The following is a 19680-nucleotide window of genomic DNA, read 5'->3' on the forward strand; positions in this document are numbered from 1 at the left end:
ACAAATATCTAATTATAGACTTCATCCCTATTGCTTATCTTACTACCCACTCGGGCCAAAAGTGTGAAGCTGGCCCTGGAAAATGGATCACCCCGTTTAAACGGGGTCACAAACGCGTTTGTGATAATCAGAACGGTCAATGAACACGTGCACTCGAAGGAATGCCTTCGATTTTCTCGCCGGATTTAGCCTCCTGCCATGTTGTGTTGTGGAGTGGTACGAGATCAATGAGGTGAATTTCGTGCCACAGAACCTAACTCCCGAGCCCGCAATGTAGTCTTCTCTAGTGAATATTTGACTTTCTGAACATTGTCGATAGTCCGGTCATAATCTTGGATAACATTCTAGATGCCTCTAGGCTTAAAGTCAAATCTGAACAATCACACGCGCTAGATTGTACGAAGAACTCGCATGTCAAAGTTATAAGGCATTCCTTTGCACTTCGGGACGCTTTATCAATAATTTCTTCAGTATATTGTCTTTTCCACTAGCATGCGAAAGACCGCTCTGCCCAACCGATGCAGTGTTTGGGATGCCTGATGAAATAGAGTTCGTTTGCAGCACCGGCGTACACACAGCGGATAGTTGTGATTTGGGTTTCCAGCTAAAACGCGCTGATGCTCAACAGCCCTCGGCAGAGCGATTTGTGCACAATCCGAGTAGGCGATGGAATGTGCTATCTCGCTCGAACATTGGATCAATTGCACTTTTGCCTGGCACAAATGCAATATGCTCCGCAACATCGGTTGAGTTTGTGAGGGTTTGTATGTGGGTCTGTTTGTCCGTGGGAGTTGTGACGGCTGGAATCCCAAAGTGAAAATTGTGTGTTTTGCATATGTACTATCATAGTGCTGGATGCGGACTGTCAGAGGGAGTGTGATCATGAAGTGGAAGGCGAGACTTCCAGTCAAGATTTATTCAACTAGTTTCGAATTTAAACTCTGTGCTGTGTGAAATAACCACCAGCATGAGCATGACGGCGTATAGTAAATAGTGATAACAATGCCATCTGGGGAGAGTTCAATCTTGTTTTGCGAATCGTTGCCAGCAGCGTGACTAGAAACATTGTATATTGTGTTTAGACTAATGGACTTTATCGTAGTTTATCCATTTACACACTAACTGTATTTATATGTATTTTGTGGTAAGACCGTTCGGAATTTCCCCACTAGGGTACAATCTGAAGTTAAACTGTGATATTCGTTGAACATTGTCAATACATACATCAACACCAATGATAATTTGTGGTTAGAGTTATTAGTAATGATTTATTGTGTTTTGCTTCACAAGTAAGTAAAAAGGGATTTAAAAAAAATATTTTAAACAAAGCTAACATGTGCTACACGACAAGCATCAGCAGGCCAAATCAAGCTTCGGAATGATTTCGGACTACCCTTCAGGCACGCTTCTCTAGGAACAGTTTGATTCCGTCCTTCGGCCGTGTGATAAGCTCATGATTGATCTTTTGCTCTTCTCTGGTATTTGCAGCACGTATTTTGAACTTTCGCAGCACAGATGAAACAACGCTTTTCTCCTCGAGCAAGGCAAACTTTTGCCCGATGCAGTTGCGTGGTCCAGCACTGAAGGGGATATAAGCAAATGGATGGCGGGATTCCGAGTTTTCCGGCAGGAAACGATCGGGATCGAATTTCTCAGGATCTGGGAAAAATCTGTTAAAAACAAATGAAAAGAACCATTAGAAATTGTGCAGATTTATGGAATTTGCATTTCGACTGCGTCTCATCAGAATCCGACACTAAATTAGTTACAGTACTAAGCCAGCAGCCAGTCAACCTAATCCCGGCCCGGAGGGCCGAGTGTCATGTGCCATTCGGCTCAGTTCGTCGAGATCGGAAAATGGCTGTGTGTGTATGTGGAAAAAAATATCACCTCTGTTTCTCAGAGATGGCTGGACCGATTTGCACAAACTAAGTCTCAAATGAAAGGTTCAACCTTCCCATCGGATGCTATTGATTTTTTATTGATTGGACTTCCGGTTCCGGAGTTACGGGTTGAAGAGTGCGACCACACAGCAAATTCCCATATAAATCGAAATGAAAAGTTCTCAAAGGGGGGTAAGGAAAAATTTGAGATTTGATGAAAACTCGAAATTTTTTTTTTACGAGAATTGACTTTTTTGGACTATGGCATATTTTTGCCTTTCTCATATAGAAAGGTTATGGAACCACTCTAAAAATCGTCAACCCAATTGACCTATAAAGGCTTAGGTAGGAGTATGCAATGAGGGGTTGCTACTTTAAAATTAAAACTAGTTTAAAATTTCTTAAAAAGTTGAACATTTTTGGCAGGGTCCGGACCCCCCCCCCATATCTTCCTCCTTAATCCACCGGTGGTTTCAAGCGATGTTTCAGTGTCGACACATAGTATCACAAGATCTTGGCTGTTGATCCATTGTATGTATGTGCAAATCGTACTGGATATGTATATCCATAATTGTATTGAATATAACCAGCCATGGAATCGTAGTTTTGACAAATGAGAAAGGTACAATTGCACCACTAGGTGGATTATAACAGGTTTGTTTGAATATGATTTTAAACGCCATTTTAAATCAAAATGCTAATAACAACAAATTTCTGAAATGTAGTGGTTCCCGAGTTATTTTAAATTTTGTTTTAAGAACACAATTCTTTTGCTTTATTACGACCTTTTTAGAAGTTTTTCGCGTTTCTCCATAATGAGATGGTAATCTCCGAACTAGGTCAATTTGAATAGATATTTTTTGACAATTACGATTTTCATTATAAAAATCTTTCTACTTACCTTTTAGGAAAGAAAAATATAAAAAACAATTTGGAATATAATTTTTGGATTGAGCTCTCGCCGCATTGAGATATTACACGTATTATGTACTCGAATATACAATATAAGAATACAACCTGTCATAACAAGTTTGTTTGTGATGTGCGCGTTACCCAAAAGCCGCAAACCCCCTCCTATACTCTGACCAGTAGCGTGTAGTAGCATGATATAGTCAAGGCGAACGTGCTTGATGAAGTCGACTGAGAAACTTACTCAATTATGCAAAAATTAAAAAAAGCAAGTTACCCTTAACTTTTTAACGGTGTCTCATTGTACCGATGAACAGTTGTGAGTATCATTGAGAGAGAGAGTATATCAGTATTCTCTTTTCTCTTGAAGATTGGTTCCTTGTTGCTTGGTTGGTTATTTGGTAGATGTGGTTCACGAACATACAAGTTGTTGCATCATTCATATTCATTGTGTAATACTGAATCCGAATATAAAATTTATCTGGCCATATTAGCGGTTTTCAGCGTATTTCGCTACGTCAGTTAAGAACATACGGCTTGTGGAGCGGACATTAGGCAACAGGTACCGCTAATTTGATTCTGTTGAGGTTTGAGGGGGATAAATTTGAACTTGCGTTCACGATGCTTATGAAATTTGTGGAAATCGTGCGATGAGCCAGGGATAATCAAACATCGATATGAATTTTATCGGATTTTTGGATGTTGGTCCCTCAAATGACTAGGTAAATGCTCAGCCCAAAACATATAGTCTGTTTTTTTGTAACATTGTATCTCTAGCTTACGAATATTTGGAATTTTATAATCGTGAACCAGAACGAAGTGGTTATAAGTTATTCGCATTTAGCAAGGACAATATATGTTTCAAACTATGATGTACTACATTCTTTTCCTTAATGCTGCTAACTGGTTAAATGTTAACAAATATAATATTAACCACCAATTTCATGAGCAAGGTTTATGACTTCTGATCATATTGTGGAATATTTAATAATCAGGAAATTATTTCGAACTTCGTCTAAAGTAGAGCAGGAATAGTTAAGTTAGACAGGCCTTTCAGTCTTTGGGAAGAAATTAGAATCCCGCTTTAGTGCTTTAATGATCTGGACAGATTATTGCTACTTTAAAAATGTGCACGAAAGTCTATCTACAGACAAAAAAAAAGAAATGGGCAATAGTTCGCTGCAATTATTCCGAACATGGCGAATAAAGTTTTATTCGGAATATCCTCCAAATGAATCTTGATAGTTGGCTTCAATGCCTTTATTCTAAGTTAGCCGAGATTTTTTTTGCAACAGACATCCAAAAATGTTTTCTGGTAGCTTCAAATTTTACTAAAAGGAAAAAAATCTCACAATATTTTTTTCCTTTTCCATCAACATTATACATCTATACTATTCTATTATTCAAAATTTGTCGACTAGTTAATAAAAACTTGACACATACTTCGAATAAAAATAATAAAAGACAACAAACACATTCTAGTTATGTGCGTTGTTCTCCAGGACAGCTGGGCGGCACCATAGTGCGTACCTCGATTTGCACCCAGCTAGCAAAGAGAATCTGGGTGCCCATGTACAGCTTGCTATGGAGAACGAATAGTGCACAGCGGTTGATATCTCTTCGAATGGTAGAGAGAGAATGAGCAACGGGTACGCTATGCTCGTATACCTACACTATAGAACAGTAATGGTTCACCAGCCTCGGTGGTGCCAAAGCCGTCAATTCCGCAGCTCAGTTGTGAGTTAAAAGTGTTTTTGATGAGGTTTTTGTTTCTTCTCAATTTCTCAAAATAATGAGTTTTGATTATAACAGTATCTATTATCCAAAAGTTGGGTTTTGGGACGATTCATAATTTGTTCTTCAACATCATATCTCTATCTCTTCTCGTTTCTTTGTAATTCCATTACTACACTTTTCCTGTAGTCGACTTGCAAGTGCTTAAAAGACTCTTGTCTAAAAAATATGCTTTATATCGCTATTTCCAAAAAAGCTGAGAAAATTTCCTATTGATGTATGCAAACATATCTTTTAGTTAAGTATAATAAATGACTTTTATTGGTAAAATAACTCAAAATTCGCGTTTTTAGGGATTTTCGTAGTTATTCTAATTATTGATCAACAAAGTTAATCATTACTATTGTTCATTTGATCCCCTTAACAGTCTTTGACACTTTATCCCTATCGCTTTTTATTTCGCTTCTATTTAATAGTTAACACAGCATGACCTCATTACAAATGTAGTGGGTTCGAAATAGTTGTTTTTGCATATGAAACGAAATCATAAAAATGATTTTGCGTTGCGTAAGCACGGTATACTTCGTAGATTGCAGACTGATGACTCTCATTTCCAGCCAGACTACTTGAGGAGCATTGTTTGGGAATAACAATTGATCCAGTCCAAGCGAGAATTTCGCCTGAGAGCCACCATTGCGGGCCACGACCATCTTTACCGTAACTTGGGATGAGAAAGGAAGTGTTGATGTGGTACTTACTTAACGGAAGGCCCCGACTCAGTGACACTCCATAAGGTACCACTGATTTGGTAGTGGGCGGGTTGTTAGTCAGGATTCGCTTCAAGCAAGCGATGCGACTGAGAATATACTTTCGTGCATAAGATGTTTGAATAGTTTATTGACTGAAGGATACGTAAATGTTCTAGGCGTTTAAACTCTGGGTAATCGTCTATCGAAATTGTTTCATCGAAAACAACTTGAACTCCGAACAGCCGGCTGTCGGCAGTGTTGTCGACAATGTAAAATGGACCGCAAACAATGAGTTTAAAAGTGGTATTGTGGAACATTCATAAATTATGTCACGCAAAGATTACCCAACACTAAGTCTCTGTCATATTACCACGTTATTTTTATCCTTGGTCTAATACGAATCAAATGATTTTAGTTTTCCTTCATTTTGTAGTAGCACATTAATGCCGCTACTTGCAAAAGTGTTCATGTTCCATGGAATTTCCTATATACATGGCGCAATCGTGCGTAAAACGGCCGATTGCGTCAAAGCACATGACGTGCTCCTCTCCCATTTATGTCACAATTAGTCATATCTTTTCCTCCTAATAGCGTGGCAGAATTTATAAATCGCCCTTAAGCATATTGTGATCCTGTAACTTGAAATTTTCCACCTCGTTCGAGTAAATGCTACGTTCCTAAACGATATTAATGATGCACGAATCAAACACCCCCCGTTTCCAAATAGTACGTACTTATTTTCAGCTCAGTATAATTAACTGATGAGTTAATGGACTAAAAGTAAACCATTATATATGACCATAAAAATTTGTTTTTTATGTTGAAATGATTGCCGCAAATTGGTAATTGTATTTGAATTGATCTTGCGAATTGTCAATTCTCCACCCTCATACATAATAATGAGCGAAACAAGCTTGTATACAAAAATCTCTTTAGCCCTTTTGAAGAAATAATATTAAATTTGATACATACATAGCATACAAACTTTCTATGAAGTGGTTTTCTACCTGTTCTGAAAGAAAAAAAAGATATACTACAGCATCTATTTTTTTCAGAAAAGTATTTCCATCTTGAAGCAAATTAGTTTTCTTCCACATTACTTTCAATTTTTTATACGGATATGGTCAATTTTCTTAAAAATTAAAAAATTACATAAACTTTTGAAAATTTTATACCAATGTGACAGTTTATACGCAAAACATCCACCTCAAGCATGTAGCACCCCCTATATGTAGTTTCTGCATAAGATAGACAGTTTTACATGCAGTCGGTGCAGATCCGCTCAGCTTTCACTCTTGGGCTTTTCGATTGCACGGGTATAGTGGAGTGCACCGATTTTGCACCTTCTAGCAGAAGTGCAGAAAATTGGGTATGTTCCATTGACACTTCTGCTAGAAAATGCAAAACCAGTGCACTCCAATACACCGGTGCACTGCCATTGAAAACGGCATCTGTCATCATCTCTTTAGGGGTCCTTACACTAAATAATGACATTACTGGAATTGTATGGGAATTCCATCATTACACGGCTTACACGTTCATTAAAAGTGTCATTACTGTTCAGTTACAGTTGAAAACTAGAAAACCCAATCAGCGACAATCGTTTCTTCGCTTGTTTAGTGCTAACCCATCACGTGATTCCCTTGCTTAGAGCAAGAGAAAATACAACCGTCGCTACTTCGATTTTACAGTTTAAAACTGCAACCAGAATACTAATGCCGTTTTCGATTGAGAATCTAGAAAATAACCCAGGTTAGTTGCTTCAAGCAAACGTTTTTAATTGGTATTTTCGATTGATGTGCACCGGTGTAGTGGAGTGCCGGTTTGACAGCAACTACCCAGTTAAACTCATTCCGGAACCGGTTCGGATCTCTGAATGGAGTATTTATGGATTCCAAATCAAATGCAACAACCGATTCCGACTCAGAATCGGTTGTTGCACTTGACCCGGAATCCATACTGACTCCATTCAGGATTCCGAATCAAATTCCGAATGGTTTGACCGGGTAGGTCCGAAACTGAGTAAGTTTCTGCCTCAAGCGAAATCGTCATAATATATATGGGATTTTCAATTGATATGCACCGGTGTAGTGGAGTGCACTTCCGCTAGAAAGTTTCAGTGCACTCCACTACACCGGCGTCAATCAATCGAAAATCCCAATAGTAAAAGAGCCAAATTTACACCGTCCCGGTCAAACCATTCGAAACTTGATTCGGAATCCTGAATGGAGCCAGTATGGACTCCAACCCAAATGCAACAACCGATTCCGAAACCGATTAAGTCGGAATCGGTTGCAGCAGTTGAGCTGGAATCCATACCGACTCCATTCAGGAATCCGAACCGGTTCCGGAATGATTTTAACTGGGGTTCAGTACCGTGCACGAACGCCAATATACCAATGCAAATGCAAGCATTTACACTTGCCCGGCACAATGCCGTGCCGGACAAGCGTGAACGCTCGCATTGGAAGTGTATAAATGAATATTGCCGTCCGCGCACGGAACTGAAACTGATCGAGTAGTGTAGAGTTTAAACTTACCTTATTTCCTTTTACTAAACACTAAACTAAAACAAAATACCTCTCGTCCAATAAAAAAAGAAATTGCGAAATTCCTCACGTGGAATAAAACAAGAAAATTGTTCTCGAAAATACTCCAGCTCACTTGGACAAACCTTTCACTTCGGGGTTGCGAAATATGATGGCGATACACACGCTTGCCAGCCGTGAGCCGTTACCTAATTTTGGGTAGAAAACTTTTGGGTAACACGCAGCGATGCCAGATAAGAAAGTATGGTTTCATTTTGAAAACATTTCAAATTGAAAGAGATTTGCAAGTGCACAAAATGTATTTATACCTATGTATGTGCATTAGGTGTTATTTTGTGAATAATTTAGAGGAAAGACTAATATTTAGATGAGATTTACGGCGAATATATCAGCTAAACATAAAAAACATGTACTCAATATTTTTCGATGTTCTCCTAGGACTGAGGGAATGCTTTAGGCTGTGAACCATTTGGCGAAATTCCCAACTTCTAGTCAAAATCTGACACCTCGAAAGTTATTTGCAAAATAACCCTACTCTGGAGCATGGCTAAAATTGACAGAGCGATAGTTACATTTGACAGCTCGATGGTTAAAATTTTATCCATGATGCAGCATAAAAAGTTGGAAACATTTTCTGTAGCTAATTGAGGCTGTCAATATTTTTCAATACAAAATTAAGGGATAAAGATGGAAACGATAACGTGTTGTGTAAAGATTTGTTTGAGTTATTTCATGATGTGGATGTTTACTTTTCGAGGCTATGACTGTCATACTTAATGTAATAGTAAAAAAACAATTTTAAAAATATCGACAAATGTTCACACCTCTACCAACTTGTGATCATCGTAGCTGTCAATTCTAAATAACTATCCATATGTCAACTTTTGAAATGGTTCGCTCTCTCGGTTAAATTTTTCCATTCAAGAAAAAATAACTTTCGCACTGTCAAACTCCAACCAAAAGTCCAAAAAAATCGCCAAATGGTTCACAGCCTCAATACACCATTAAACTGGCATCTGTACTGTAGACTTGTTTGCCCTTTCTCAGCGATGCCACATGTTTTTGTGAAATGTCTGTAGATGAATAATTAAAATGTCTGTAAAAGTCTGTAGATTGTTGTGTAAATTATATTTACACTAGGTTATTACTTTAAAATAAGCTTGAAATTAGTAAACTATTGTGAAAGAATCACTCGTATTTGGATTAAATTATTTTAGGGAAATTTTGTTAAACACTGTTACTCTTTCCTGAAACGAAATCATAAAAATGATTTTGCGTCAAAACAAAAAGAGATTATTGAATAGAGTCAAATAAAGGATTGTAGAACTTGCTGACATGCATTCATTCCATGATAATAATGGTGATGTTTATTATTTACTATGTTAACAAAATTAGCGAAAATGCTAATAATTATAATAACTATAAACTTAGTTACTTCTAAAAGAATACTAAATTCACTTAACTGAAAGGTATTATTACATTTTTCTCTGTAAAGTTTTCTTGACTTTCGAATGAGAAGATAAAGAGGTATAATAAGTGCCATACTTTGACAATTAGAGCTAGTAATAGTGAAAATGATATAAAAATATCCAAGTTCAATAACCCAAACACATGAAAACAAGAAAAGATAAGTGTACCATGTTAAAGAACAAATTATGCAGCTCTCCAAGACTAACAATCTGAATTATTAAAATGATGACGTTAACTAATACGATTTTCGATAAAAGAACGAAAAATCAATAATAATAATAATAAATAAACTGCTTTAAAGAGGTTACTTAACCTCATTAACTGCAACATGTGAGGACATCAATCAATGGGAAATTTTCTCACTTATCTAATGGACCTAAAAGATTTGAAATACAAAGTTTACGTTATGAGTTAGATGTATTTCACGACAACAAAGTTTTCAACACAAAAAGTTCAAAAACTTAGTAACGTTGAGATTTGATGGTGTGTGTAGAACGATTTTTTCCCCTCAAATGCGACAATCAATCGTCCCTCTAGAGTTTCCTAACTATGAACCAAACACCCTGTATAATGATTACTCCGGTTTGAATGGTAATTTCGCATGTGACCGCATACTTCAACCCGTAATACAGGAACTAGAGCTTCGATTCCAATGGAATTTGATATCAGTCAATATGGATGCTGTAGTTTTCGTTTAAGACTAAATTTGAGAAAATCGAGGCAGACATTTCTGAGAAGCAGATGTGAATTAAATTTAGGAACTTAGCCACTTCCCAGGGGCTGCGGGTTTCACCGAAGGTGTCTAAAGTAGACTATGTGGGTTTGATTGGGCATCAGCGTGCTGAAACTATTATTCCAAGCAGTTTAGAACACATTTTATGAATTTATACATCTTTTAGATACCGACTAATATGGGTAGGGTAATTTCGGGAGAGATGCCGCGTCGGGTGAGATGCCGAACTTTCTAGATCTCGTATATAAGTTCACTTTTATACGGTAATATGATATTGTGAGTTTGTCTTTCGAAGAATTACAACTCTGGAGATATAAAATAATCTTTATTATTAACTCACAAAAATTTTATTAATGATTTTGTGCGTCCAGTTGCATCACGGAGTGCTGAAAGTTTTTCAGTACCTCATTAAAATTTCGTTTTTTTAAATTGTTCGATTTTTTTTTTGGTAAATCATGTATCGGTTGAATAGCTGAGACCTTTTAGAAGGCATTCTGATTATGAGCATGGTCATCCATAATTTCAGAGGAAAATGTCGTCGTGCGGCATCTCTCCCATACAATTGGGAGAGATTCCGCATCGAAATTCCGGGTGAGATGCCGCACTCGATGGCAGAGAATATGTAGCTAAAATGGATTTTTTCACCTCGGAATATCATTATATGATCATTTGCGTCAGGTATAGATTATTAATAAGGTATATCCACAAACTAACGGACCTAACACAGTGATATATAGGAATATGAGTCTATTTATCTATATATTTGAACGGGCGATATGTATCTAAGTTTTAGTTACTTCGGTTAATTCTTAAAGAAACTTTAAACTTTAAAAGTTTAAGGCACTAATTTTAGTAAACGCATTGATTTGTAGTGATGTCAATCTTGGGGTAAAAATGAAAATTTCGACGAATTCTTGCTTTTTGAAATGAATCTTTCAAGAACAAACCAAAGTTATATAAATACATTTTTGGAAGAAACAACCAAAAACTGCTTTTACGGAACCCCTACCAAAATATCGCTCGCATAAACATCTAAATAAATAGTACCCTTAATTAAGTTAGTCCAACTTAGCCGTTACACACAGTTGCAAAAGAAAAAAAAAATGAAATGTTGAATAAAAAAATGTTTCTAGAAATGGTATTCTAGAAATTGGTGCTGGCCGATTTATACGTGTAATCAGACTTCAACATTTTTCAGTTTGTGACCATGGAGGGGCATCTCACCCGCACATGCGGTATCTCTCCAGCAATGACCTTTTTTAAATGTTCATGGAAATTTGATGATTTTTTTTTCATAACAAAATCCATTTCACAGCATTTTTGAAACTTGTCGCAATTGATAAAAATTATTTTATCAAATATTGAATGGTTTACTTTGATGCAGGATCGAATTTAAGAAATGTGCGGCATCTCTCCCCAAATTACCCTATTTCATGCGTGACTTGTGAGAACATTGTAACTTTAATTTGAGACTAAGTTTGATATAATCTCCGGGTAATCGATGTGCATTTGTTGGTTACATACATACACACACACAGACATTTACCGAACTCGACGAACTGAGTCGAATGTTATAAGAGACTCAGCCCTTCGGGCCTCGTTTAAGAAGTCAATTTTTAAAGTGATTGCATAGCCTTTTTATAGGAGAAAGGCAATTAAACATGCAAATAGAAGCGTACCTTTGAACCATTTTGTCAAGAATGTAGTGAACAAATCCTGCTTTTGTAACGGGGATGGGTAAACCTTTTTTACATACTGGACATTAGAGTAGCTCCACATATGACATTTTTCAGTACAGCACTTTTCGAGTTCCTTTTGTAGTCCCAAATGCATGCGCAAAATTTGGGAGCTGTCGGTTGCTTCCCGGATTTGCGCATTGCGCTCAAAGTTTGTATGGGATTTTATATGGGGATTTCCCCAATTATTTTGCATGTATGTTAAGAAAGATCGCTATTTCACTCGATACAAAAAACCAGTTCTATAAAACTATAGTTCAAACCTTGGTTAAAAACTTTGTAAAAGACGGTAACTAACTGCGAGTTTTCAAAAAATGGTTATAACGATTTTAAACTTATGAATCAATTCAAATGCAGAAATTTATTATTTCTTCCAACATTGCCAGTGCACTACCGACATCGACATTTAAAATTTAAATAAATGAGAATTGACCCAAATATGAATCATACTACAATCGTTGCTGTAGATTCTCAATCGAAAACGTCAATAGAAACAATTCCGAGACTTCAAGAAATTTATGGATATGAATTTTTTTAAAATTCTGACTCTGAACGATTAAGAAATAGATTTTTTTAATTTGTAAAACCTATAAACCATTGTACCATTTTAAATGAGATAACAGCAAAGCCTTAGTAGCACTCAAACACGTAAGATTAATTTTTAATTCGGCGGTATAAACCTGCGTTGAAGATGTGCTTTTACTCCTTATGTTACACTAATCTATTTAAAAAAGGGACTGGAAAGTACACAACCCCCCCCCCCCCCTCTTCTTTTCATTTTCTGTCTATGTCTTTGTTATTCAGAAATCCATTCTGAACATTTCATTCAAATGTACCAAATCTCTGCGATGACTATATTCTCATTTATTTAAGTTTAAAATATCGGCGTCGGTGGTGTACTGACAGTGTCGGAAGAAATAATGAATTTCTGCATTTGGATTGAACCATAAGTTTTAAAATCGTTATAACTATTTTTTGAAAACTCGTAGCTAGTTACCGTCTTCGAAAAAGTTTTTAACCAAGGTTTGAACTATGGTTTTATAAAACTGGTTTTTCATATTAAGTAAAATAGTAATCTTTATTAACGCAAATGCAAAATTATTGATTTCCCCATATAAAATCCCATACAAACTTTGAGCGCAATGTGCAAATCCGGGAAGCAACCGACCGCTATCAAATTTTTCACAGATATTTGGGACCAAAAAAGGAACTCAAAAAGTGCTGTGCCCACTAGTTTAAGGCATTTTGAAGTTTTCCCATACAATCGCGAGGCACTCTACTGTACATGAGGAATTCCACGAAGATCCGTCCGAAAATACTTGAAATTCTGATCGGCCATTTTGGATTCCTATGAAACTTGACACATTTCATCGGCATGGAAGACTAAACATTTTCCACAATCAGAAAGATTATTTTGACTCAAGAGTAATTTTTTGAAAGGGCGTAAACATTTCTACGTGCATTAATTTCATTTTTTTTGTTCGATTGCTATATTTTATAAAGCAAAACTTTGTGAGGACGAGTTTGAGATAATGAATATTTATGTGCGAAAAAATATAAACTGAGAAAAAAATTTGTGTCATTTTTCACAAAAACTAAATTTTTTGTTCGAAATTTAAATTATAAAAAAACCCAATTTTTTATATTTTGTCAATGAAAACCTCAAGAGAAAAGAAATATTTTGAATGTGATTGTATGATGGAGAACTTATCGGTAAAAAAGTTTTTCTAACAATAACTTTATACAAGTTTTTAAATTTCATGCTAATTGACATACAAAACTGTAATTTTATTACAGAATATAATTCTAAATATCATTTAAAATCAAAATGTATTTAACAAAAATCTTCCAAAATGCGATAGTTTTCGAGATATTTGGAATTTTGTTCCAACAAACACAGTAATTTCGTGTGATTATGCTCTTTTCAAAAGTTATTCGAGTTACCCAATTAAAAAAGTCAAAAATCTAATGTTTATCTTTTTAAAGACGCAAAGGAAACTTTTGCAGTGTATTTGGATAATGAAGGAGCTTTCAACAAAAAAATTTTCCTGCCAATAACTTTTGACATATTTTTATAATTCTTACTATTTGCAGTCAAAATACAATTTTCTTTTTGAATATGATTCTAAACGCTATTTTAAATCAAAATGCTAATAACAAAAAATTTCTGAAATGTGGTAGTTCTCGAGATATTTCAAATTTTGTTTTAACAACATAATTCTTTTATTTTCTTACGACCTTTTCAGAAGTTATTCGCATTTCTCCATCAACAATAATAACTTTTCCAAAAGGCCCATAACATTTCCTGTAACTTTCTCTTTGAAATCAAGGTGAAATTGTAAACCATTTGAAAACTATTGATCCAAATACACTGAAAAAGTTTCTTTTTAGTCTTTAAAAAGATAAACATAAGGTTTTTGCCATTTTATGATGGGGTAACGCCAGCAACTTTTAAAAAGAGCATAATCATACGAATTAACTGTTTTTGTTGGAACAAATATCCAAAACTATCGCATTTTGGAAGATTTTTGTTAAATACATTTTGATTTAAAATGATATTTAGAATTATATTCTGTAATAAAATTACTGTTTTGTACGTCAATTAGTATGAAATTTAAAACATGTATAAAGTTATTGTTAGAAAAACTTTTTTCCGATAAGTTCTCCATCATACAATCACATTCAAAATATTTCTTTTCTCTTTAGGTTTTTGATTCTAAAATATAAAAAATTAGAAAAAAAAATTTAAATTTTTATCACAAATTTTTATTTTTGTAAAAAAAGTCACAACAATTTTTTCAGTGTATATTTTTTTCGCACATAAATATTCATTCCTTGAAACTCGTTCTCAGAAAGTTTTGCTGTATAAAATACAGTAATCGAACAAAAAAATTGAAACTAATGCACGTAGAAATGTTTGCGCCCTTTTGAAAAATTGCTCTTGTTTAAAAATATTGCGATTGTCAGAGAAAACAATGGAGATTCATAAACCGAACACAACTTCAAAGTTTCGTTCGAATCGACGATGGTCATATTTTGTGGTCGGCCAGTTTCTCATGGAATCCCTCACATGTATTACGATCTGTAACATCAATAGGCAATCAATGTGGAAAAACGATTCCACGAAATTATGTGTTGTGCTTTTTTGTATGTTGGGTAGTAGATATATCTTAATGGTTTAGGGTCAATTTCTTCACCCTCGCTTAACTTTTAAACCAGGTTCACCAGTAGGGGAATTATTTCTACACAGAATTCTTCTTAAGAAAATTCTTAACAAGGCTAATTTTGTCTGCGCTCCAAAAAATTAATTTCATTAAAAATTATTGGTTGCAAAACTTGGAAAACAAAGTTTTTGTAGGCACTGCGGGTAAAACTGACACCCGATAGGGGTAAGATCGACACCCCTTTAAATTATTTTCTCTCCACTTTATTAAAATGTATTTTTGTATTTTTTTTAAAAATTGTGATGTATACCTGAGTAATAAAGTGTGAGTATGTGAGATACAAATATGACACATTCTTTCGTGACGTTATAACGATTTGACGAATCTTCATTCGACAAATATGATATAACTTTATCAAATGAACACCTCCATCAAAACTTATTACAGATTCAAAAAGTAGATTTGAATTTCACAATAGATTCAATCAACATTAACTGAATATACTGAAAGAGGATTTTTTTATGACCGATAATGTAACGTGACGTTACAACGCGTCACAAATTAGAACTTGCAGCGTATTTCAATAAAAGTCAATTTATCAAATTCTAATATATTCAGTGTAGAGTTGATTGAATGTTTCGTGAAATTTTGTTTATTTTACGAATCTGTAATAAGTTTTCATGTAGTTCATTTGATAAAGTTATAATAAATTTGTCGAATGAAGATTCGTCAAATCGTTGTAAACGACACGAAAGAATGTGTCATGTGTGCTTTTCGTAGCTTCATTATGTAGTGAGGAGAAGAGAGTTCGAAAGCATAGTGCTATAAACAATAATATTTTATGCTATAGGATTATTCTTGATAATGATATTTCCAAATAATCCTTACGCATATCATTGCAACCTTCAGTGTCATTTTATTTCGTAAGAGAAGGTTTTCAAGTGTTCTGCATTCTGATAATAAGATTTATTCACTTATAAGTGACGCACACTTCTTAGTAAAACTACCTTTTCCAGTCTTGATTTTTCGAATTCTGATCATCAACGATCTACCAGGTTATACAAAATATCATCAAAGACATCTATGACAATTTTCAAACCAAGAGAACACTAGAGCTTCGGTTTGAGGATCTTTTTGCAGAAATAGCATAAGCTTCGATAGAATCTGATAAACAAAAATACCATTTTTGAGTTTTAAAGAGACTTATAAGAAATAACACAATAAAAGCATTTCTGTGTATTTTTGCTATTACTATAGTGCGCTAATAGTGTAATTGAAGTATCATAAAGATCCCCAGCCTTTTGTAATGAACCGCACGTAAACACAACCATCTTAACAGCGTGTCGGTTGTACCCCAACAGCGCACATTTTTTAAAAAAGCGATTAAAAATATTGAATTTCTCAAACTCGTCTTCAATGTACCCAGTTGATCATAGGAAAGGCCGATAACAATAGGTACTGAAAATGTGGTAATTTGAAAAGCTTTTATTCGGTTAAAACCTTAAAATCTACCAACAAAATTTTACATCCAGACGAGTGTGAAAGCTGCTGTCGTATGTTTTGTTTATTTTTATGACATTCGGTGTACTAATGTAAATCCAATTTGTCTTCAGATGTTCTACATAATCATTCTAATAATAATGTGTCATTATGAAATGAAGAAAAATTTGATTTCTAGGGAAAGTTGTGGGGTGTCGGTTTTTCCCAAAATTCCCCTACGTTTAAACCTGCCTTAAGCGCTAAGCGAGGTGAAGAAATCGGCCCTTTATGTTGCAAGCGTTTTAATTTCACTTTGATGCTACAGCAGTATAGTGTGAGAAAGAGATAGAATAATTACATCAAAGTTGTTGTTCGGGTTAAACAGTTGTATTATACATCTGTTGAACATGAACAATAACTTGGATGATTTTTCTATCTCTCTCATTCTAACACTATACTGCTGTAGAGTCAATGTAAAATGAAAATAGTACAACGACAAATCGAAAACGACATCGTTGTTCTGCGTATAATAAAAACGATAAACATACAATCAGAACAGATTTTATCTCGGCAGAAACTACTAGATTGGCTGTCGATTTATGACCTGAAAGACCGTAGTCGAAAATCGTAAATAAAGCGTGTTCCCAACAGAGCTTACCTTTCATCGCGGTGCACGTGGTACGCTTGAATGCCGATCAGGGTTCGGGCCGGGATGTGGTACCCACCGATTGTGACGTCCTCGCTCAACGTTCGCCCAAAGAACGACACGGATGGATAGAGTCGAAGCGTTTCCTTTAGGCAGCGTTCCAGCAGTTTCATCTCGTTCAGGTCTTTCATCGTAGCCGGTCGGTCCGAGCCGGCGAAAATCGAATCAATTTCCTGGTGCACTTTATCTTGCACGTCCGGATGCAATCCGAGGAGAAACAGTGCCCAACTCATGCCGGCCGTCGTGGTATCGTGACCCTGGAAGACACGACAGATAGATACCGAGGAAAACGTTTTACGATAAGATTTCGCATCAATGAATCTCGATGTTGATCCGACTGGTTGGGCTTTGATTTGTTGGCAACGGCGTTATATTTGTAATGCGTGACGGTAGGACATACTGAGGCACACGTTGAGTGAAATAAGATAAATTTTACTTTGAAAATAAAGCTATGGAAAGTTTAATACCCTTAAGCGCAGGAGATAAATGAAAACAAAATCGAAGTGAGTTCCAACATTTATCCATCAATTGCCAATGACAAAAGGGCTCCATCAGGATATCTATGGATGTCGTTCACAGATGCAACCTTGAGAGATTTTCGGGGAACTACAAATGTGATAATTACAGAGAAATGTTTATTGGAATTTTGGTTTCAACATTCTTAACTTTATAACTGACGTCTGATCGTAGCATAACTCGACTTATAACTGACGTTGTGATCGGAAACATAGTGCACGTTGGCGTATGTAGAGAGGGGGCCAGATTTAAACGGCCGATAAAGATGGTATCGAGAATTTAATATCGGAAACGTGTCAAAAGATTTCGTGTCCTTCCTCTGAATGTTCTTTGAAGAGAGTAGATGAATTGAAACAAGCAACGTCACCAGCCAGCCTCCGGGAACAACGGTAGCTTTGTTTGATATATGCAGGACTGAAAAGCATACTGTTCTCACTTACCTCAAACATGAACGTGTCGACTTCCTCGCGAACATCGTCATCTGTAAGTTGATTATTTTTTTCATTTCCCTGCAGGAGCAGATCGAGGAAAGCCAGCCGCTTTTTCGCGCCGTAGATGTCTTCGGTGACTTCCGCCGGGGATGCTCCGTTTCCGGCGATGGTACGCTTCCGCAGTAGAGCTTCCTTTCGATCCCGTATGACCTGGTTTGTTTCGAGTAGGGGTGGATGAAAGAGCAAGACATGTCAATGCTGAGCAACGGATGCTGAGGACAAAAACGGACATGAAAAATAAAATTTCGACGATACTATGGGGCTTTGGCTTATGGGAAAAGTAATGACACGGTTCAATTGGTTTCGATTTGCAGCAAAGTTAAACGGATTTTGTGCTTCGTGGGCTATGGTGGACCGATTTATTGAACTATCCTGTTTAGCTGTGCTTCGGACATAGTTTGAGCAATGCATCGTCGGTGGTTGTATCGATATTCGAATACATTCCCTAGAAGTTGTACCATGTGTGCTTTTTGCAGAGTTTTCGTCACTTTGTCTGAATCGATTCAATTACATTTTTTTTCTGGAAGGAAAAGCAACAGCTACCTTTGAAGCTTGTGATTTTTTAATTTGTTTAATGTCAAGAAGATTCAGAAAACGAATACGGAGAATTGATCTTATTACTGCTAATAGTAATTTCATTTACTTCATTATAGTCGTGGCCGAAGTATTCGGGCGTTTCGTATCATGATGATATACTTTAGACTTTCAGGCTGCGCGATCCTGGGCCACTAGGTGCCAGTCTTCTTGTACGCCTGGCGTCCGCGCATCTTTCTTAGGGTTCGCAGTACCGACCCTTTTTGGCGAGTACCGGTACTACGGTACCGAAGTCCCCAGTACCGGTAGTACCGGTAAAATACCGGTACTGGAAGTTTTTTAAAGGACAGAATAAACTTCAAAGAGAAATACATTTGAAATATTTATTTTATTGGGTAACAGAACTCTTGTGTGTTCAACATCTATTCTAGTTTACAAAATAAGATTTCAAAATGCAAAGCATGTTCAATGTATCATCTGCCATGCGGGAACGTATTTTTGTCGCAAAGTTACCAGACACAGAGAATGCTCTTTCTGAATCTACCGATGTGGGACGAACGGTTGACTGGGCCTCAAAAAGTATACACAAATACTTCCCTCTCAACTTCTCAGATTCGAAGTATGCAAACTCTTGCCGAACTATTTTTGTAAATCCTGGCGTAGTAATTGAATTTTCAACAACACCTTCATTCGTTTTCGACTGCTGCAGTCTTCTGCCGAGTTTCTGCTTCATTGTTAGGTTTTCATAGTCGTCAACTTCGTCAACTCCTTCATCTACAATTGAATCCGTGCTAGCAACAATGGGAGCTTCTTTATCAGCACCATGCAACCGTTTCAATATCTCGACAGCCTGTTTAACCATAGTAGTCCTTGACGTTTTGAAAAATATGCCATAATCATTTCTTATTGATGTTTTCACCGAAGGGTTGTTTAAAAACGCGAAGAGATCAGCGTATTCAAACCGTCTTTCCAAAATCCGCTCCTTCAGTGCATCGAAAAGTTTATTGGATATTGTCGTATTCTGAGA

At 36.1% G+C, this 19680-nt stretch overlaps 1 protein-coding gene across 1 annotated transcript in view; it reads right to left on the reverse strand.

The window, feature by feature from the left end:
• Positions 1 to 1238: 1238 nt before the first annotated feature.
• LOC131681771 (cytochrome P450 4C1-like) overlaps positions 1239 to 19680 on the reverse strand; it is a 56621-nt gene continuing 38179 nt past the window's right edge. The window contains exons 6-8 of the mRNA XM_058962804.1: positions 18069 to 18269; positions 17065 to 17369; positions 1239 to 1670 (exon numbers count right to left, since the gene is read on the reverse strand). Of these exons, the coding sequence (XP_058818787.1) occupies positions 1397 to 1670; positions 17065 to 17369; positions 18069 to 18269 (780 nt within the window). The 3' untranslated portion in view covers positions 1239 to 1396. The remainder of the gene's footprint in view (positions 1671 to 17064; positions 17370 to 18068; positions 18270 to 19680) is intronic.

The sequence above is a fragment of the Topomyia yanbarensis genome, chromosome 2 (assembly GCF_030247195.1).
Source record: "Topomyia yanbarensis strain Yona2022 chromosome 2, ASM3024719v1, whole genome shotgun sequence".
NCBI classification, from domain to species: Eukaryota; Metazoa; Arthropoda; class Insecta; order Diptera; family Culicidae; genus Topomyia; species Topomyia yanbarensis.